At 45.0% G+C, this 21,748-nt stretch overlaps 1 protein-coding gene across 4 annotated transcripts; it reads right to left on the bottom strand.

Annotated features, from left to right (window-relative positions):
* Positions 1-942: 942 nt before the first annotated feature.
* Positions 943-21,650, bottom strand: NADK (NAD kinase). 4 transcript variants are annotated; one of them, XM_064397195.1, is made up of 12 exons: positions 21,522-21,650; positions 17,037-17,254; positions 14,157-14,240; positions 10,707-10,836; positions 10,140-10,248; positions 9,796-9,881; positions 9,438-9,540; positions 8,485-8,636; positions 7,789-7,888; positions 6,608-6,765; positions 5,476-5,558; positions 943-4,331 (listed from the first exon to the last, which is right to left on the bottom strand). In XM_064397195.1, the coding sequence occupies exons 2-12, from the start codon at positions 17,207-17,209 to the stop codon at positions 4,184-4,186; spliced, it is 1,326 nt and encodes a 441-aa protein (XP_064253265.1). In that variant the 5' UTR covers positions 17,210-17,254; positions 21,522-21,650; the 3' UTR covers positions 943-4,183. The 4 variants fall into 4 exon arrangements, with proteins under 4 accessions (XP_064253265.1, XP_064253266.1, XP_064253268.1 ...); XM_064397196.1 differs by having other exon boundaries at positions 17,037-17,216; positions 21,522-21,635; XM_064397198.1 differs by lacking the exons at positions 17,037-17,254; positions 21,522-21,650 and adding an exon at positions 16,391-16,517.
* Between the last annotated feature and the right edge of the window lie 98 nt (positions 21,651-21,748).

Raw genomic sequence — 21,748 nt, 5'->3', positions numbered from 1 at the left:
CTGCCAGAGCAGCTTCTGTGACTTCACCCCCAGGAGTGGCAGCAGGGATTGCTGCTGGAAGAATGAAACGTTGAAACACCCCAACAAAACCTCTTCAGTCCTTCCCTCAGCCAGGGCAAGGCTGTGCTCTCACACCCGGCTGGGCTGGGGCAGGAGGAGGGCAAGGAAAAGTTTTGTGGCCAGGTCACAGTGTCAGTGTCACTGTGTCACTGTCAGTGTCACTGTCCCTGTCACAGTGTCACTGTCACAGTGTCACTGTCCCTGTCACAGTGTCAGTGTCACTGCTCTGGCCAGCAGAGTTCGGCACCAGCCAGGCATGGAAAGATGGAAAACCTTTTCCAAGGTGTCTTGTAAAACAAAAACTTCACTTAAAATCAGCTCCTTTACCTGCAAAAGGCACCTCCTCACACCCCTGTCAGCTGCTGGGCCGAGTTACAGATGAATTATGAAATTAGAGACTCTTGAGCACCATCATGAATCTCAGGTTCCATGGGAGAAGGGTCCAGAGCTTCACCAGAAGAGAAGAAGCACCTGGGGCAGTCAAACCTCATGTGCAAGTGTGCCACAGGCATTTACATCCCCGTTTGAATCTGAACTTCCTGGATATAAATTTTCAGATTATTCAGCCAGCTGATCTGACCCTTATCTCTTTAACCCTTACCTATTCTTCCTCATATTTCTATCACTGGGCCTTTCAAACATTATTTAATGCAGCCCAGCTGGTTCTACACAAGATTTGTTTCAAGCTGCACAGCAAATGCAGCAATTATTTTGGGACTTTTGAGGAAAATCTGATATCAAACGCTCAAAAAAGCCTTGGGTGTGTTCCCAGGAAAGAGATGCCACTGCCCCATGAGAAGTGTCAAACCCCCCAAAATTCCAAGCAACTGATTGGGAATTCACTGTTTTATATTCTCCCCAGTCAAAGGGCAAATGAACCAATCCAACTTTACAAAAAAGTTTTATTGAAAGGATTGAAAAATATTTTGTTTCTCAACAATATTTAAAACCAAGTTTTCAATGTGTTAACAATATGTAACAGGATTTTTTAGCTTTTAAAAATTCAGTACACTGCTTTATTCCCTACTACAGTTGGTAACAACTTCTTCCATTTCTACCAGAGGATAACTTCTTTTTTTTTCTTAAAAAAAAACCAAATTAATTTCCCAGCTTCCATTTTGGCCCTTTGTAGATGAAAGGATTTGCAAGTGCCAGTGACTTACAAACCCTTTTATTAAAAACTCTTAATCAGCAAACCCCCATTTTTAGCACAGTTTAACCAAGTTATTCAGAATAAGCTACATTAGCAAAACGAGGTTTTATTGCCAATAAAGTGAGGTGCATTCCAGCTTTTTCCTGCCTCAGCTCCCCCACTCCTGGAGCAGCTCAGAGCAGAACTCCAGGGCTGCTGCAGCCTCCCTGCCCTGCAGTTTGCAGATTAAAAACTTTACCACAGCCCAGGCTGGGCCAGGGAGAATCAAGGCAGCTTTTGGAGGAAAAGCCAGGGCTGAAGTCGCTCAGCAGCCACCCAGAAAATGCCTTTTCTCAGCACAACTCTGCACAAGCAAAGCTGCAGCAGCCTCAGAGGCAGCAATGCAATTGCAGCAGGTGAGAAATTGAAAGAAGAAATTTCAAGCCAACCCCTAACGTAGATCTAAAGTAGTTCAGTACACTTTGATTACAGATTTAATTGCCTGTGCACTCTGAAAATTAAAAGTTCGGCAATTTAGCTTTAAGAATAGCTTTACTATTATAAAAAGCATAAATAAAAAGTGCTGAATATAGTTTTATCTTTAAAAAAATACTAGATAAGGCTCATCAATCATTTCACCTCTGCAAAATGATCTTCCACTCCCCAGTGTGCCTAGAACTGCTCACTCTCCACTCATCCACACGTTTCTCTAGACACCATACCCTGCTCCTTCTCTCAATTATTGCATGTTTAAATAAAAGAGTTCCAAAGCAAAACAGCCTGACACTTCTCTAGTTCCAAAAGTAACCAGTTATGAAATAACTGAATACTCCGCTTAGGAAACCCGTAAGCAGCTTCAAAACAGTGATAAAACAATTACTGCAGACTCAAGTGAAAGAGAAATCCCAAAAGCTCTCTGGAGATTCTCCAAGATATCCCAAAATCCATCTGGTTTTGACCCAATCAAACCAATATTCTATGTTACAAAATGTACAGACCAAGTGTTCATTTATCCCAACACGCTTTCGTTGTGATCTGAATCTTCACCCAAGAGTTTGCTTCTCTTTTCTGGAAAATGCTCTCACCTGCACTTGATGAGCTCAGCCCAGGGCAGCATCCAAAAGGGATGAGACATTATTGAAACCACCAGAGGACAACAGGTTTGGAAATGAAGCCATTCCCATTTCCACTTTGGACCACAGACACAACGTAAGACAATCATGGAAAAGGTTCAGCAGAGATCCTGCCCCATGTCCAAGGAAATCCCTCCTCAGCCAGGAATCCACTCCTTGGCCAGGTTCTGCCCCTGTTCCCAAGGAAATCCCTCCTCAGCCAGGAATCCACTCCCTGGCCAGGTTCTGCCCCCTTCCCAAGGAAATCCCTCCTCAGCCAGGAATCCATTCCTTGGCCAGGTCCTGCCCCCTTCCCAAGGAAATCCCTCCTCAGCCAGGAATCCATTCCTTGGCCAGGTTCTGCCCCCTTCCCAAGGAAATCCCTCCTCAGCCAGGAATCCATTCCTTGGCCAGGTTCTGCCCCTGTTCCCAAGGAAATCCCTCCTCAGCCAGGAATCCACTCCCTGGCCAGGTTCTGCCCAGGACTGAGCAGCTCCTGTCCCTCCCTCCCTCAGTGAGCGATGCAGCAAGACTTGAAAATGCTGAAGTTTGGGTAAGATGATAAGAGACTGCACCACAGAGAACATAAATGTAAACATTATCCTTGGGTTTGCTGTTTTGCAGGTAAAGTACAGTACAAACCCTCTCCCCCCATCCCAACCAGTTCTTTTGTTGGGTTTTTTGTTGTTGTTGTTCTTTCATAAAAGCACATACAATAAAATATGTACAGAGAGAAGTTAGAAACATTTGAAAGCATCTTAAAAAAAGTAAATGTGAGACTTAGAATATCTTGAGTGTGCTGAAGGCACCGTTGCTACTCCCCTGGGAATGTGTCCTCATTTCTCCAGCCCACCACTGCAGAATCCCACCCTGGATTACTCAGCACCAAGAGCTGGAAGGTTTCATGGAAGTTGAGGGCATTCAGGATCTTAGAAAAGGATATTTTCTTCAGGACAACAGTGAATTCAGTAGCAATTGAAGTCCAGATTCTTCTTGAACACTTGGAGAATTATTATTATTATTTTTTAAACATGATAGTCTCTAATGCTACCATTTATCCCAGGGAATCAAACAAAAATAATAAGAAAAAACAACACGTGGATGATTCCCACCAAGAGGAAGTGCAGAGCTGTGAATCAGCTCAGCTACAAACCCAGAATAATGAATGTTCATCCCTGCTGTTTGTGGGTATTTCCACAGTGCTGACAGCCAAGGGTCAACCACTGCTCAAATGGGCACAAGAGAAAAAAATGTATATATAAAAAATATATACTTTTAATTACTAATTCCATCTATTAATAAAAAACATCCTTTGTGGATGTTTCTTCAGCGTGTCACACTTGCAAGTAAGAAAGTATTTTCTGGGCAAGGTGTATTTAAGATAACAAAGAGGAGCTTTGTTTTTAAAATAAGAAAACTTCTCAGAGCCTTTCTGTTCCTAGCAGTGTTAAATGGAGTTACAAACCTATCAAAGAAAAGATTTTAATGCCACTTTTCTGCTGCCACTTTTCCCTGGTGGAGCTACATTCAGCCTACCATGGAACTGGTAAGTCGGAGGTTACAATCAAATCTGCAGATGTGGTTTTGGACAGCAGTCAGGAATGATCCACTCTCAGACTGCTCGCTTGGAAGGAAATTCCCACTGGATCAGAACCTTCCACTCCCACTCCTGATGGCCAGGAAGGAGCTCAACCCTTCCCAGCCCCAGCACCTCAGGGATATCAACACAACCACCAGGCAGCTCCGGGGCGGCGCCTGCACCGAGAGCTCCGAGATCCAAGTGGGGAGGGATTCTGCCACGTTCCACTGCTCCAAATCCCAGCAGAGGGGAGGGATTCTGCCACATTGCACTGCCACGAGCCCTGCTGGGTGTGGACACTCAGAATTCTTCCTCCTCCACGGCAAAGTTGTTCTGCTTCTTGCGGACGTTCCAGTGCAGGCACTCGGCCAGGCTCTCGAACCAGTCGCTCACGGGGTCCCGGAAGCAGATGGAGGGGAGGGGGTAACAAGAGGTAGTGATGCTGATACTGCAACAGCACAGGGCAAGTCAGGCAGGGGCAGCAACAATCTGAGCAACCCCCAGCCTGTCCCACCCAGCACTGAGCTGATTCACTGCCAAACAACAGCTTTCCATGCTCAGGGACCAGAACTACAGCTGCTCTCGAAATAGCCAGCGGAGCTCTGGGGACACTTTGTGTGACACAGCTGTGAACCCTCCATGGCATCCTGCAGCCTCTGGCATCACCCACACAGGGCAAAGGAAACCCAAGGCACCACCCTGGCCTTTGGGTTTCAAGTTTTAAGTGATAAGCCCAAGGATTCCAGAGTGTAGCCACGGGTCAAACCTTGTGTTTGAGTTTTTACTGGGCACCTTTCAGTTTCAGATTTTAAGCAATAAGCCCAAGGATTCCAGAGTGTAGCCAAGGGCCAAACCCTGCATTTGAATCTACTGGGCACCTTTCAGTTTCAAGTTTTAAGTGATAAGCCCAAGGATTCCAGAGTGTAGCCACAGGCCAAACCTTGTGTTTGAATCTTTACTGATTTCCTGAACTCCTTTATGGATGACCCAAGCCCAGAGGAAAAAAAACCTGTTCAGGATGGAGGGTTGCACCTGTACATTTTCCTCCATGGCAACTTGTGTGGGCCAAGAGGAAAAAGGGCATCCTGAAGAACCAATCTGCCCATCTCCTCCCCAGAGCTGCCTTTGAACACCTCCACCACCACATCCTGAACACAAAACTGAGGGACTTCACTCCCTTCTGCTCACTCAAGGCCAGAGCAAGTGACCACAAGCACTCCCAGTTAACCCAGTTTAATCCACGTGGAGTATTCCACAGGCAGCCCCTGTTGGTTTGTATCCTCCAGAATTCCTAAGATTTATCCTGAAGTTAAAATTTACAGAGTTTCCTAAAGATATGCCCATCTTCCTTGCCAAGCATGCAATGTTTACAGAGTCTGAACATTTCACTTGCTTTGGTGGGAAGATCTAAAGAACTCAAGTTAGAAATGAAATCCTTTTAGTGCAGTCTGTGCTCTAGGAGGTGTTAGGGTTTATAAAAGCCTCTTTCTTCACTGCCAAAAACCCTTTTGGCAGATGTTAGAGAATGAAGGAGCTGCATGAATCAGGATTTTCTATACTTAGAGATAATACAATCAGAAAAAAGGACTGACCTGTCTCCATGGCATATCTCCTGCCTCTTCCTTCCATCAAACGAAACCCACGCCGTGTTCCTGGCATCTGGGGAGAGCATGATCTGAAAACCAGAATGGTCCAAAACTCAAGAGCAAGGAACAAACACCTCCTCATCCTCCCTCGAGTGCACAACTGAGTCCTTGGAACTCCACACCTGCACTGGAAGTGCTCAGCTGTCCATGGCAGCAGTGCAGTAACACCACCCAAGCTCCAAACCTTTATTTGCTGTTTATAAACATCTTTTTCTATATGCAGTAATTCCCTTTTCTATAAGTACAAGACCTTCCAGTTCAGTTCCTGTAACTTTAATTCAGCTACAGGAACTGACTTAGCTTTTCTTTCAGGAAAAATAATGAAGTCAATCCAGAAAAACAGATTTTAATACATAATGAATCCAAAGCTGTCAAATTTAGGAACTTTGGCTCCTATTTAAATTACATTCCTATTGGAAGAATTAACTACCACTGGCCAGTAACACCCACTGACATGAAAGTGTGGGCTGAGAGCTGTGCCATGAATAAACATTGAATTTATGTTGTAAAACAAGAACAAAAAGTCCAGAACACACTCATTTCTCAATGCTAATCCTCTAACATCCCCAGGACAAAAGGAGAAAGAGATTCTTCCTTGCACAAGAGTATTTGCCCAAAATACCTATTAATCAAGTCTATCTTATATTCAACTATTAAATGTCTATTTTCTGCAAGACAACATTAAAAAAAACTAAATACTGAATTGCAGATAGAGCTACCAGTATATACATAAGATCTGAAATATTTCTGCATGAAAGGAGAATTTCTGATTCCCTTCACTGATCATTTACAGGCACTTTAGCCGAGATTATGGAACATTTTTCAGAAAGCAAATGTAGGAATTCCCATTTTGTAGAATGTTACAGAGCTACAGTTCAGTAAGAAAAGTGCAAAGTATTCCACTTCAATCAATTTAAGTGGGCAAATTGTTCTAAAGAAAGGCACATTGTTGATCCAGACTTGGTGTGATGCTGCCCCAGGGGACAGGAGCCACCGACACTTCCCACCCTCCTCTCATTCCTGTGGCCACTCCAGAAGTTTTTAACCCACAAAGAGAAATGAAACGACAGAATCCCACCTTGAGCTCCACTCCAGCAGGAACCACGATGGGTCTGAAGGACAGGGAGTGGGGGCAGATGGGGGTGATCATGATGGCAGGGACGTTGGGGTGGATCATGGACGCTCCGGCCGCGGCGGCGTACGCGGTGCTGCCGGTCGGCGTGGACACGATCACCCCTGGGGAACAACAGCAAGGGACAGCAGCTCTGAGCCAGGGACTGCTCTGGGGGACAGCAACAACCCCAGTGCCACCCCTGGGGACAGCAGCAGGACACAGCACTGAGCCAGGGACTGCTCTGGGGGACAGCAACAACCCCAGTGCCACCCCTGGGGACAGCAGCAGGACAGGGACAGCAGCTCTGAGCCAGGGACTGCTCTGGGGGACACCCACAAACCCCACTGCCACCCCTGGGGACACAACAGCAAGGGACAGCAGCTCTAAAAGCCATGGGTTGCTCTGGGACACCACCAAATCCCACCCTCACCCCTGGGGACAGCAACAGGACAGCACTGAGCCAGGGACTGCTCTGGAGGACACCCACAAACCCCACTGCCACTCCTGGGGACACAACAGGACAGGGACAGCAGCACTGAGCCAGGGACTGCAGCACTGAGCCAGGGACTGCTCTGAGGGACACCCACAAACCCCACTGCCACCCCTGGGGACAGCAACAGGACAAGGACATCAGCATTAACAACCAGGGACTGCTCTGGGGGTCACCAACACACCCATGTAGGAAAGGGAAGCTCTCCCCTTGGATTCCCCAGCTCAGCTGCAGCCCAGCACACACAGAGAGAAACTCCCCCCTGACCCTGCCACGTGGTCTCAGGAGTTGCACAAACTCAGGTTACATGATTTTGTAATAGTGACTTTCATTTTTTTTCTCTAAGGGTAAGAGCTTTAAAGATTAACTCCTGTTGCTCAGGAGTTGAGATTGTTTGCCCTCAGCAAATCCAAGCCAATCTTTTCTGAGCTATTTCTTACCTTTACCCTGAAATATAATACCCCCAAAAAGATCTACTTGCCCTCACATGCCCATAAACAAAATCTTTCAGCACCTAAAGCTTCGCTGTGTGGGAACACACCCATCCTTGGCACACTCCTGTTTGCTGCCAGCAGTGAACTGCAGCTCTGTTTCCAGGAGAGAAGTTCCTCCAGGGAAAGGCAGCAGGCTGAGCTGGGCAGAGAGCAGCACTCACCATCTCCTTGCACTGTGGTTATCAGGTGCCCATCCAGGAACACATCCACGTTGGACAGGTAGGAGGAAGGGCCACGATCCACCACAACTTCATTGAGGACCTGCCACGACACCAAAGATCACTCCAGCCTGCTGCTGCTGCCTTGGCAGTGAAATCAGTGTCAAAAACTGAACATGCTTTCCAGATCTCCTAAAAGTTCAAGCTTATTTAGTACCTGCAAATTAAAGTCTCTCTCCATTTCTGTCCTATCGGGTGCCAGCTGAAGTTTAAGAATTCAGTTTTGAAGATTAAATTAGATTTAATTCTTCATTTTAAGAATTAAGTTTTGAAGTTTAAGAATTAGTCTCCAAGAGCTGGTCACTAATAACGTGCAGGGTTTTTCTTCTCATTTATAAAAATGTCTGGTGTGTCTGACTTTAGAGTTACTACTTTGTTCTCAAATAGAAGGAAGGTTGGACTCAAGCTTGGAGAGATTTCCCAGCCTAAACAATTCTGTGAAATTATTTCTACAGCAAAGTGTGAGATGAGCACTTGTGACAGCAAAAGGAAAAGTGTGCAGCAGCTCCTCAGCACTCAGAGCACTTTGGGAGCTGGAGCAGCAGGGCCCAGCCCCACGCTGCTGGGGCAGAGCTTTAATGAAACAAATACAAATTACAAGCATTATATTGGTTTTTTGGGCTTGTTCTGCCCTCTGACCTGATATTGCATAATTTGTTTGCCCACTTCTTTCTCCAGGCTTGCAGACACGACTCCATTCTCCTCGATGCCATTCTGCACTGTGCTTTTCTCCCTGTGCTCCTTGACCACCTTCACCTTGAGCCTGCTCCGGAGAACCAGAGCAGCATTGCCTGCAGGGAAAACACAGGGAAAAAACACACAAAAAGGAGCTGCTGGCACAGGAAATCACCCCAGCCATGACCAACACACTCTATCAAATGCCACCCAGCCTTTCCTGAGCTTTCAACATTCCCAGTTTCATTCACAATGTAATTGGCTGCACTTGGCTGAAGCTCAAAACTGATTTTTAGTAGCAATGAGCAAAAATCAAAGCCAAGTTTCAAGCCAGTCCCTTCCCACTTTTCTTATTATGTAAAAAGAAAATTTAAATTTAAATTTTATATAGACATGATTAAAATGGGAAAACACTGTTGGGTTCATGTGATCTTCAGAAAGACAAAAGTAAAGATTAAGGAAAATTAAAGCATTAGAAACATGTATTAAAAGAGAACATTCTAGTGAGAGTTTTAGACATCTTTTCAGGATCTACTCTGGATGCAACTCAAATAACCTCATATTGAAGAAACAAAGAATTTATTTCCTCAAATATTTTATTTGCCTGACTTCTCAGCATTTAAACACTGCACTTCTATGTTTAGTTGCCATTTAACATAAATTCTACATTATCTTACACTTATTTACTCCATAAAGTTATTTCTTAGCCCTTTTTCTTTACAGAGCAGTACAGAGAGCAGCACTGGATGTGTCAATGCAATGTAAAACTTTGTTAATTTAAGATACATTTCTGCTAATTTAAGATTTGTCTCAATTTTAGATAGATTTCTCAAATTTCAGATCTTAAGGGCCAGCCTAAAAGAGTTAATTAAGAAAAGGTAACAAACAAACACCACACCTTGTCCCCTTAAATTTACCTTCTATAACCTGAGTGACTTGGGACTGAAAATTCTCAAAATTAAATGGAGTAAGAAATCCAAGGGATCCCAGATGAAAAGCCATGACTGGAGGTACACTACCCTATCAACAAAGAAAAGAGTTTTAAAGCCACTCAGTCAAAGCAATCCACACTTCAACTATTTGCCTGTAAATATTGATGAAACTTTAACTGTGCTAAATAAAAAACAACACATTTCACATTCTTTTCAAAAGGTAAAAAAGAGGGAATGAAGAACAAAAGACAAATTCTGAACTCAGCAACAAAGAGGGGGGAAAAGCACTTTTAAATACTTCCAAAAGAAAAGGTTTATGGGTTTGTTTCCCATAAGAACCAACCTGGAAAAGTGAAGAAGCATAAAGTAAGGTCCCATCTCCTCCCAGGCATATGATGAAGTCTATCTGATTGGAGATATCATCATAGTCTAGGAGAAACATTGAAATAAAAAGTTTTGAATTAAACTGTATCCACAATCTTCATTTCCCAACAAAGATTAGGAAGAAAAGTTACAATTTGGAGCATGCAAACATTCCCTCACAAATATATCAAAAGCACAATTAAAATGTAACAACTGTCTGCAAAAGACATAAAAGTTTAAGAATTTTGACCCAACAACTAAGAAAACACCAAGACAAATAAAAAATTACACTCCAACTGTCCTTTCAAGAAATCATTTCCATACCTTCTCTAAAGGTGCAAAATTTCTTCTTCACTGGTCCAAAATTCTCATCATTAGCTATAGCAGGGTCTTCCAACACTTTTTTCTCTACATACACTATCATATTGTTCTCCTGAAGAGAGAAAACAAGCTGTGAGGGACCTCCCAACAACACACTTGACTCTCTCCATAACCTCCATTAATTTAAGACATATAAATAATATTTACAGTAGTGTAAATATTACATTACTGTGCTTTTAATGTGTGGTCTGATCCTGATGAGAATTCTGCAGCATGCACAGAACATTTAATAAATTAAAGCCTGGAATATACATTACATGATACAGCAATAATGCTGTGTTTGCTCAAGGCTTAAAGTTGTCAGCTTTTTATATCCCATTCCTGTAATTCAGAATGTAAACAGAATGGAAGTTTTTACTTTAATAATTTTAGTTTTAAGCTTCATACTGATCTTAACTTCTGCAACAAATTTTAGTACACCCCGTGGCAGTGGGTATGAGGATTTGATGCACAAATTCTGCCCAGAATCAGCAGCTGGAGAGAGCTGGGGTGTAATTTCTATTTTCTCACCTCAGTGAGGTACACACAGAGCTCTTTGAAGGGCTGCAGCAGACTGGCATCACGGATCTTCTTGATCACAAGGACACTCTTGGGAGGTTTGTTCCATGTCAACCGCTGGCTTGCTGGATCCTGAATGTGCCTGGGGGACACAAAAACCCCAAACATCAGCACATTTGGGTCTGACACCTTTCTGACCTGGAAAAAATACATCCTTCTGTGTGGGAACACACAGCCCTGCACACCAGGCAGGGAAAAACAATAATTCCCATTGCAGGGATGTGAATTTATGTATTAATGGATGGAGAACACACAGCCCTGCACACCAGGCAGGGAAAGGCAATAATTCCCATTGCAGGGATGTGAATTTATGTATTAATGGATGGAGAACACACAGCCCTGCACACCAGGCAGGGCAAAACAATAATTCCCATTGCAGGGATGTGAATTCATGTATTAATGGATGGAGAACACACAGCCCTGCACACCAGGCAGGGAAAGGCAATAATTCCCATTGCAGGGATGTTCCTGAGGGAAAGGCACTAATTCCAATTGCAGTGATATTTCTGAAGGAAATGCAATAATTCCAATTGCAGGGATGTAAATTTATGTATTAATGGATGGAGAACACACAGCCCTGCACACCAGGCAGGGAAAGGCAATAATTCCCACTGCAATGATGTTCCTCAGGGAAAAGTAATAATTCCCATTGCAGGGATGCTCCTCAGGGAAAGGTAATAATTCCCATTGCAGTGATGTTTCTGAAGGAAAGACAATAATTCCCACTGCAGGGATGTTTCTGTGCTTTCCTACAAGCAGAATTAATAATTCTGGTCCCTGCTGCCCTGTGAATGACCTGTGCCAGCAGGGACCTGAACAGAAGCACCACAAAAGCTCTCAGAAAAGGTTCCTCAACTGGCTGACACCACTGCTTCCTCTTGGTTTAGTGCAGACTCAAAGAGAAACAGTCAATTAGAGGATCTGAAAAAGTCACAGCATCATTTTTTCCCCCATCCAATACTCTGAGTCAAACAGCTTAATGCAAATTTAAAATCCATTTCATTTCAGTGCTCGCATTTGAGCTACAAACACAGCAGAAACTACAGGTTAATGCAGGGCTCCAATATCAATAATGCTGACAAAAGTGGGGATTGCAGCACTGAACAAAGGCAGAGCCAGCACCAACTTCATTCAAACAACAGCCAGTCTGCCTGTTTCAGCTGTACTCACCCAGTCCATGCACTCCCACTGAATGAAAAGTTATTCATAACTTGCTTTAATATCTTCATGTTTCTTTCCAGGGCTCAGGCAAAAGCAACAGCTCCAAATAAAATAAAAGGCTGAGGCTTTTATCGCTTATTAATAACTGCAACCTCAGAAGAATATATTTTTCCCTGAAAAATGTTTTTTTCTTCTACTGAAGATTTCCATCAGTTCCAATAAAAAGTTGTGAGGCTTTACAAAAAATCCTGTGTAAAACTTGTATTCCAGATCCTCGAGGCAAGGCTTCACAAAGAAAATCCCATTTCAAGAAAAATAAACAGGTATTTGATTTCCTTTTCTCTCAAGAGCACAAGTCCCTCATCCTTTCTTCACTGAGTATTCATTCTGCTCATCAAAAAGCAGATTTGCAGTTCTAGAGCTGCTGGTTGTATTGAAGGAGACACCCAACCTTCCCTAACTTAAGCCTGCACATAAAAACTATGATTTTCTGTTAAAAATCATCCCTCCAGCGAGGAGAGTTTAACAAAATTACCCACAGCAGAGGTGAAAAAAACACCAACAAGGTTTTGCTTGTTTTTAAAACCCACAAAACCTCGCGTGCAGCAGAAGTAATTTACAATTTGCTTTTCAAACAAGTCCTTGCCTTCAGCAGCCTGGGGGCAGCTCTGCTCCCAGCCCTGCCTGCCCAAGGTTTCCCTGGCACAATCCTGTCACTGGCCTTATATCCCAGACGTGGCCAGCCCCTGGGAGGAGCAATGGCCCAGGTCAGGTGGGTAAACACAACCTGGGCTGGCACTGCAGCACCCCAGGGCTCCTTACAGCACCAGGGGAGAATGAGGAAGCTCTGGGTTGCCAAAGGGAGGGATCTGGGTTGGACTTTCCCAGGAAAGGGTTGGATATCACCAGGAAGGTTACAGTCTACAGAGGCAGAGATTTGGGCAAATAAATATTGACTGCAATGTCTTGCAGTTAACTGGAAGAGCAATTAAGTAAAAGTTTTTTTTTAAAGGGGCAGAAAGCACAGAATGGTTTGGGTTGAAAGGGCCTTAAAGCTCATCCTTCCACCATCCCAGGTGGCTCCAAGCCATGTCCAACCTGGTCCTGGACACCTCCAAGTGAGGCAGCCAGCTCCTCTGTGCCAGGGCCCCCCAAAACCAGGAACCACTGCCTTGGTTAAACCCAGAAATTCCTCACCTGGCCAAGTCAGGGCTCCATTTATTAAGTATGTAACACCTGTAGAGAAAGCAACACTTTATGCCACCCAACCTACAAAATTAAAATGTTTATCTGCCCACTAAGCAGAAAGCAGACCTTTATTTCCATATCTATCAACAGTCTAAAAGGAAACTTGTTTTAACTGAAAGTACCAGAGACCAAACAGAAAAATTCAAAGTCCAAATTCAAACATCATCAGCAAGGCAGGGAGAAGGCTTCCCTCGGATTTCACAGCACACAGAACAGTTCCTCTTCCTCCCCTTTTTTAACAGAGTTGGAAATATGAGAGTTGCCCTTTCAGACACCAAACTATGGACTGCAGACCATGGCAACTTGGGAAAGCTGATGGCAATCAAGCAACATGAAAACCTCTAAATGCCAGGTAAAATCCAAACAGTGCTGAGGGAGCTGGGGCTGTTTAGCCTGGAGAAAAGGAGACTCAGGGGTGATCTCATCACTCTCTGCAGTTCCTGAAAGGTGGCTCTGCTCAGCTGGGGCTGGGCTCTTTCTCCAGGAACTGACAGAACCAGAGCACACAGCCTTAAGCTGCACTAGGGGAAATACGGGTTGGATATTAGGAAGAAGTTTTTTACAGAAAAGGTGATAAAGATTTTCCAGAAAGGTGATAAAGTTCTGGCATGGCTGCCCAGGGAGGTGCTGCAGTCACCATCCCTGGGTGTGTTTAACACAGCCTGGATGTGGCACTGGGGGCCAGGGTTGAGGTGAGGTGTTGGGGCTGGGAAGGTCTTGATGATCTTTAAGGTCTCTTCCAAGCTGGGGATTCTGTGAATTTGGGGGAATTTTGGGAATTCCCTGGAGTCCCCATCCCTGGATGTGGCACTGGGTGCCAGGGTTTAGCTGAGGTGTTGGGGCTGGGTTGGACTCCGTGGTCTTGAAGGTCTCTCCCAACCTGGGGATTCTGTGAATTCTGATTAGGGGGTGAACAAAGTGGAGTCAGTGGAAATGCAAAGTGGTTTTCCTTGCCACAGAAGGAGCAGAGTGGCACTGATGCAGGGTACTCACATAATCGTTTTGGGATTCTGCAGCATGCAGGCCTTTGGTCCAAACGTGGTCACTGGGCATGGTCCATGCAAGGAGCGTGTTCTCCTGAAGGCACAGAAAACAATCAGTGAGTAACAGAGCTGTGCTGGCAAACTGGGGCTGCCTGGCTGCTCAAACACCAAACCTCCTTAGAAGCAGCTGCACACAAGCAAGAGAGGGCAAAGTGCATTTCTCAAACCTACGTGTGCTTCCCAGGCTGGGTGGTTTTACAGGTTATTCACATTTCCAATGGCTGCAGCACAACACTTTTATTCTGTGCTTCTCAAAGCACTACATCTTATTTAAAAGCACATTTTTTAGAATGGCTGAATCTGGTATGAATACAGCTAAAACAGCTCAGTGAGGCTCTTCCCCTCACTGAGGGCTCTGGGTCTCCCAGTGTGTGACCTGACAAGGAGCTCTCCAACACCTCCAGGTGTTTTTAAGTCACATTGTCTTGGTCATTTAAACACCCTTAATAAATTAATCAAATTCTTCAACTCTAAGGCACATGGAGATTTGCATCTGCAGTATCAGGCTGCAATTTTGAACAGGCTGAAAAAGAATTGCTGTTTTTCCCCCCATTTATTTCTCTGATAAAATATTTGTCTTCAAATAAACAGGGGCTCTGAGGTGTCATTTATCCTCAAAATTGAATCCCACCAGGACACAGGGTTATTCCTGGCTCTAGGATGAGATCAGCTGGAGAAAGTCAGAACTCTTCTGCCTCACCTCCCTCCCAAAGCTGGAACTGGGAGCAAAACTTGCTCAAGCCATGGAACTGTTGAAGCATTATGTGACTGCTATTAGAATTATTCCATTATAAAGAAGGGGGAAACATTTATTTCCTGGGCTTAATTCAATCCCATCTTGCTTGTAACAACCATCACTGCAGGGCCTTCTATTGTGTGTTACAAAGTAGCTCAGACCAGCCTGATGACTCACTCCTAGAGATAAAAAAACCCTCAGAAATTTAATAAAAATCAAAACCAGAGCACAGGTTAAACATATAATTAAGGAACAACAGCAACATCTTATTTGTTCCTTGCCTAATAAAATAGGCCAGTCTAAGATCTGAATTCCAATAACAAAACCAGAATAATTTCTTTTCCATCTGCAAGTCCAGGTATGACTGACCAAGTTAGATAAGAGCATTACTAAGTGTTTTATAAACTTTACCCTACTGATATTAAAACAGAAAAATGAGCAAGGACTGACATAACACGAGATTAACGTGTCTCTCACCATGGGCAAAGGGATGATAAGTCTTTATCTGCTTGTGAACAATTACCCTTGGCATTAGGATGGTTAAATAACACCCTGGCAGCTTCACCTCCCACTGCTTGCTCCACTCCAGCTTCTCCCAGATAACTGTAATTTTTGCCCTCTCCCAACACAGGTCATTATTTGATGCCACTCCCAGTAATTGACCAAATTTTGTTCCCATGTGAGGCTTTAAATATCCATGTGTGACCTTCATGACATTCCAAGAGTTTTCTTTGCAATCCCTAATTAATAAGTGGTGTAAGTTCTCCCTGAGATTCCACATGGGTTTATTAGTCCTTGAGTGAACAGAATTTCAAGTTATTCCTAGTCAGGCTGCCTTTGCTCAGAATGAGCAGCAATGCCCTGGAAATTGTACATCTTTTAGGAAAATCTATTTATCAGCTCCCAGCAGCTGGGCAGCTACCTGGAGCTGAGCAGCACAGAGGAAGCCTGAGAGCAGCATTTCCTGCCAGCCTGCAAAATGCCCTGAGACAATTTAGCTCTGCAGTGGAGACAGCCAGAGAATGACTGCAGAGCATCCTAATGAAGGAAAATCTCAGAAGCAATTACCCTGATTCAAGCCCACAAAAGACACAGCACTTCTGGCTGAAAAAGCAGCTGTTCAGCTAGAAAATAACACACAAAAATTTCGACCTTCTATGCAGGCTGACTGAAAGGTTTGAGTAGAGAAGGGAAAACCACAAGGTTTTACAGCACAATTTAAATATCAAGCCTTACACATTGACCATACACACATCACCAGAGCTCCCACAGAGCCCAGCCCTCAGAAGACACTTCCCAGAAGCATCAAATACACCGAACTACAAACACAGAGCAGTTATTTTCCTAACCTTTCAAGGCTTTTAGCTTGCCTCCCTTCACCACCAAGCCACCCCCTGTGCCCTTCAGCCTCACCCGTTGGCTCTCTTGCCTCCCAAGAGCATTCCTACCAGCAAAGCAGGAGCTCTGAACAGGAATTCCATCTGCTGAGCAGCTCCCTGGTGCCTCTGCCCATGCTCTGGGGACAGTCAGAGCACAAGGGAGGTGAAGCCTGTGCCTCCCACAAGATCAAGACATGGCGCTGCCCCTGCCCGCCGTTCAATATTTACAGCAGGTCCAAAGATCACCAGATCAGAAGTTCTACCCACCCCGTCCACATGACAGGAGCCTTGCAATGAGATCAGAAAGTTGGCTTCAAAAAAAGAATGGGTGTTTTTCACTGCTCTGAAACCATCTGCAAACACCAAGCCACTTTCTGCTGCCCCACACGCAGGTTTTTAACACACAGCACTAAAACTCAGGCTTGAGCTTTTGTAAAAGCCTGAAGAATTGTCTCTTACTGTTGACTGATTATTTTTTGGAGTCTGTGAGCTCTGCAGACACCAGTTTTGACAAGCCATGAAACTTTGATTCTGCTCTTCAACTTTGATTCTCACCTTCAACTTTGATTCTTTGATTCTCACCTTCAACTCCCCACTTTTGTTTTGAACCTTCTGAGACACATCTTAAGAACCCCTCATGGCCATATGAAAAAACCACTAAAATCTAGTTAATTACACATATTTTAGCACCGAGGGGAAGAAGCAGGGGCCTCACCTGAATTCTTTGGTGCTCCCAAGGGCAGGTGAAGCTGACAAACTGCGTGACTTGGCCCGGCCCCGGCTGGTGCTGCCCCACTCCTCGTCACCGTGGCACGCCGAGCAGTGGTAGGCAGAGTCTGAGCTGCCATCAGCCTTGCTGGCACACAGCTTCTCCCGACTCATCTCCATGCTGCAGCTGCAGGAACCTCAGCCAGAGAGAGAGAAATTCAATCCCTGCGGTGGAGAGGGACAGGCAAAACCTCAGCGCTGGCAACGGAGCTTTCCTTTAAATTCCAATTATGGGATCAGCTGGCTCAAGGAAAAACAGTGCATTTGCTATCACAATCCCTCTTCTCTCAGTAGATAACATGCTGAACATCAAAAAAAAAATCACAGGAGTTGTGCTTCACATCCATAAACTCCTGGAGTTGTCCAGGAGATGAGGAGCTGGTGCTTTGAGCCATTCCCTGCTTTCTGCAACCCCTGCTCTGTGGTCAGCACTGCTGACCAAGGTGGAGTTTTGCCAGGGCCCCCACAGTGGTTTTTATAATTGCTTCTCAGCAATTAAAGTGTTTTTAAAGTCCCTGCAAGAAAATCTGGAGGAGCATGTTACACTAAACCTAGTTTGCACACACTAATAAAGATCTCTCCTAACAATCTGGGAAGTTCTTCAAGGTAATGAGAAGTTCCTGGAATTAAAAATGACCAGTGTGTTCCCAGACTGAGAAGAGGCCCGGCACAGATTTGTGTCTTCAGTTACACAAGAGATAAAACTAATTTCTTTTAGCTATTTAAAAGAAAGAAAAGCTTTAAATATGTGCCAAGGGATCAAGGCACAGGAAAACTATAAAGTCAGGAAAAACTATAAAGTCTCCTATGAGGTGATGCATATATTAAACAGATAAAATAAAATACTCAGAAAAAAAAATCACCCCTGTCAGATAATGCCACAGAAATAACCTTAATAAGCCTCAGGTTTTGAAATAAAAGAGTTTAATACCAAGCTGAGGAGAGACAAAAACAAGCTGGAGGACAATACCGAAGTCCTTAACTCATTTCTGACAAACTGGGGAGATGATCCAAACCAAACAGGACAAAAGAAGGACAAATGTGCAGTATTTCAGTTCCACGAACAACCAGCACAAATGAGAGATAAACAGCTGGGTAGAGCACAGCTTTGCAAAAGTAAAAAAAACACAAAAACAAACCACAAAACCAAAACAAAACCCAAACTTGAAATAAGTTGTAGAGATCTTGTGAGCAAGTTGTCATCATTACTTGAAGGAAGTAGAGGAGAAATCTTATCAGAATAAAAATAGAAACCAACTTTCAGTGTATGAACAAACACTAAACCATAAACAAAGAGTATCCATGTGAGTGAGCACATTCCTCAAGTCAGTTGATTCCAAGACAGGGGGAAAAATTTGGTTCAGTAAAAATGTGCAGATTTTTTCCCAATGGTTTCATCACTTTGGATGAAGCTCCCACCTCATCCTGCAGAGAGGGGAACTGAACATGGGTGCCACCATGAAAATGGAATGTGGCTCTGGGAAACCATCACCCAACGAGGGTATCTGGGGGAAAGTCCCAGAGAATGGCAAACCCATCATTTCACCAGAGCCCCAAGCTGCAGACAACACCACCAACAAAGCACAGCTGTAATTTCAGACTCATTACTAAACCAGACAGCACCACCACCTAATCAAATTAAAAAGTGCTTTTGCTTGGTAAGCTTGGGCTAACCCGAGGAGAGCATCGCTACAAAGAGGTGCAATTAATGCCAGCCATTAATGATTTATAGCACCCTGCCCTTGGAAGGTATCAATGTTTAACTGGGGGTTACTCATTGCTGTGATGACCACTGCTTGGGAACAGATATTGCAACAGACCTGCAGTTTTGTCCAGCTAAGATTAGCCAAATGTACCTCTAGTTTTAGACAATTTGAGCTGATATATAAATTTTGTGTCCATTCGTTGAGCAAAAGAGGCAGAGAACAATAATTTATGTAATAAGCAAGATGTGTTTCCATGTGACTTTGACTGAAGAATGTTCATCCGACAGATGCTGACAGTAAAGAAAATCAGATTAGTTCAAAACTGGAAGTAAGAAGTGCACAGACATACTAAATACAGCCTAAGAACTTGATATTCCCTCCATGTAATACTTTCCAACTCAGGATGTTTTAACTACAGCTTACACCATGTACTGTTTAATTAACATTCCCTCACAAGACCTTTATTGAATAAGCAGACTTGACATAAGACAAAACTGCCACTGAACAGCTTCCAGGATGGGATCCAAAAAAACCTTTAAGCACATGGTAACAAACTAATGAAAAGGCTGCTCTGTTTTAAATCATGTCCAAAATGAAAACAACACGAGAAAAGCAAGTATTTAAATGTCCAGCAGAATGAAGGATAACTGAGGAAGTGTCAACATTTAACAACAAATATCTGTGATGGTGACACAGCAGCCAGGTGAATCACCTCTCACACGCATCCAACTCCAGTTTTATTGTAGTTTCCCATTTTTAATTTCACTCCACGTTCCCCTGAACAACAACTTCCCAAAGGTTTCACCAAACCACCTTTATACAGCCCCACGACATCCCCCAAAGGAGCTGCAAGGCTGCAAATCACCAAGGGATTTAATTTCATTTTATAACGACCATGCTCGTAAGCTGTTCTTTCGTAACAAACTTTTCCTGTCAAATGCCCTGCCCTAAATCATCCTGGTTAAAGGATTACTGTAGGGTCCATCCTGACAAAATCTTCGCAGTGCTTTAACCACCCACCAAGCGATTTCTTAGAAATTATATCATTTTGTACTTTATTATTGGCTTTCTCCTGGGGCATAAGAGGACAGTGTTCTATCCAAAACTGCACCTCTTGTCCCACTGCTAGAGAGCACTGTGTGCTTGATCACTCTGCTCTGTGGAGCTTTCTTTTGTTGCATTTTGCTGAATAAAGCACTCCAGCAGAGGTTACGTGCCCATGACTCCATCCCGAAGGCACTAAACCCCCTCTCACACACACAAAAACGAAGGAACAACTCCATCAGACAGACAAAGCTTGGTTTAGTCAGAATTTCGTATTCCAGCGAGCCTGCAGAGAAGCAAAACCCCTGTTAAAACCCAGGCAGTCTGGCAGCAGACACAGTTTTAGGTTCCGATTACACACCCAAATGCTATTTCCACCAAAACCCAGGCAGTTTGAGCATCACGTGTGCAAGCAAAACAAGTCCATTTGTTAACCCTGCATCTGCTGAGCCCCAGCACCCAAACACAGGGCACCCAAACCCAGGGCTGGGCCCTGGGGGGCAAACAGCGGGGCTGGCCCGTGCCTGTAATGACAACACAGAAAAGGGTTTGTTTGGGGTTTTTTGTGCTTTTTTTTTTTTTTCTGTCCTGTAACCTCCACTCTCTAACAGCTCTACTGATAGAAAATGGGAGAAAAGCAGCATTCCAGGGTGGAAACAGGATCCACACACTGTCCCGGCCGGCACAAACCGCCCCAGGCTGAGCTTGTTCCACCTCCCGAGGTGAGCAGGGTCTTCCCTGAAAAGCCGGAATTCACCCCAAAATTCAGCCCCTAAAAACCTGGAAGTCACCCCACAATTCAGCCCCTTAAAACCTGGAATCCACCCCAAGATTCAGCCCCTTAAAACCTGGAATTCACCCCAAGATTCAATCCCTAAAAACCTGGAAGTCACCTCAAAATTCAGTCCCTAAAAACCTGGAATTCACCCCAGTATCCAGCCCCTAAAAACCTGGAAGTCACCCCAACATTCAGCCCCTTAAAACCTGGAAGTCACCCCAAAATTCAGCCCCTTAAAACCTGGAATCCACCCCAAGATTCAGCCCCTTAAAACCTGGAATTCACCCCAAGATTCAATCCCTAAAAACCTGGAAGTCACCTCAAAATTCAGTCCCTAAAAACCTGGAATTCACCCCAACATTCAGCCCATAAAAACCTGGAATTCACCCCAAAATTCAGCCCCTAAAAACCTGGAATTCACCCCAAGATTCAGTCCCTAAAAACCTGGAATTCACCCCAACATTCAGCCCATAAAAACCTGGAATTCACCCCAAAATTCAGCCCCTAAAAACCTGGAATTCACCCCAAAATTCAGCCCATAAAAACCTGGAACTCACCCCAAGATTCAGCCCATAAAAACCTGGAAGTCACCCCAAAATTCAGCCCCTAAAAATCTGGAAGTCACCAACACAATTCAGTCCCTAAAAACCTGGAATTCACCCCCAAAGTCCAGCCGGCAAGCGTTACCCGGCCTCGGGGGGCAAACAGCGGCGCTGGCCCGCGATCCATCCCTGCGGGAAGGGCTATCCGGCCTCGGGGCTGCCCGGGAGGGATGAGGGAACGCGGGCACTTGGGACACGCGCCGGGGCGACAGGCACCGGGCAGGGGACACAGGGACGCGCACCGGGGACACACGCGCACCGCGGACACCCCCCTCAGGGCCCCGCGGAGCTCCCCGACTCACGGCGTGGCTCAGGGCCGGGCCCCGCGGCGCTGCTGGCGGCGCTGGGCGCTGTGAGGGGCGCGGGGCCGCCGGGCCCTGCGCGCCTCCATCGTCCCCTCCCCGCCGCCCCCGCGCAGGCGCGGCCCGGCCGCGGGCCCGGCGCGCAGGCGCGGGCGGTGCGGCTGCGCGGGGTGATTAGCGCTAATTAGCGCTCATTAGCCGCGGGTGCGGCGCGGGGTGGGCTGGGG

Source organism: Passer domesticus, chromosome 22, assembly GCF_036417665.1.
Source record: "Passer domesticus isolate bPasDom1 chromosome 22, bPasDom1.hap1, whole genome shotgun sequence".
NCBI classification, from domain to species: domain Eukaryota; kingdom Metazoa; phylum Chordata; class Aves; order Passeriformes; family Passeridae; genus Passer; species Passer domesticus.
This window is presented reverse-complemented; position numbering and strand designations above follow the sequence as displayed.

What these genes read in the sequence shown, in the direction of transcription:
- NADK (XM_064397195.1), bottom strand. Translation starts at nt 17,209, where the DNA reads ATGGAGATGAGTCGGGAGAAGCTGTGTGCCAGCAAGGCTGATGGCAGC. An exon ending in ATTTTGCACCTTTAGAGAAG is followed by an intron (nt 9,882 to 10,139) that starts GTATGGAAATGA and finishes TGTTTCTCCTAG; the next exon opens with ACTATGATGATATCTCCAAT. An exon ending in GAGATATGCCATGGAGACAG is followed by an intron (nt 4,332 to 5,475) that starts GTCAGTCCTTTT and finishes GTGCTGTTGCAG; the next exon opens with TATCAGCATCACTACCTCTT.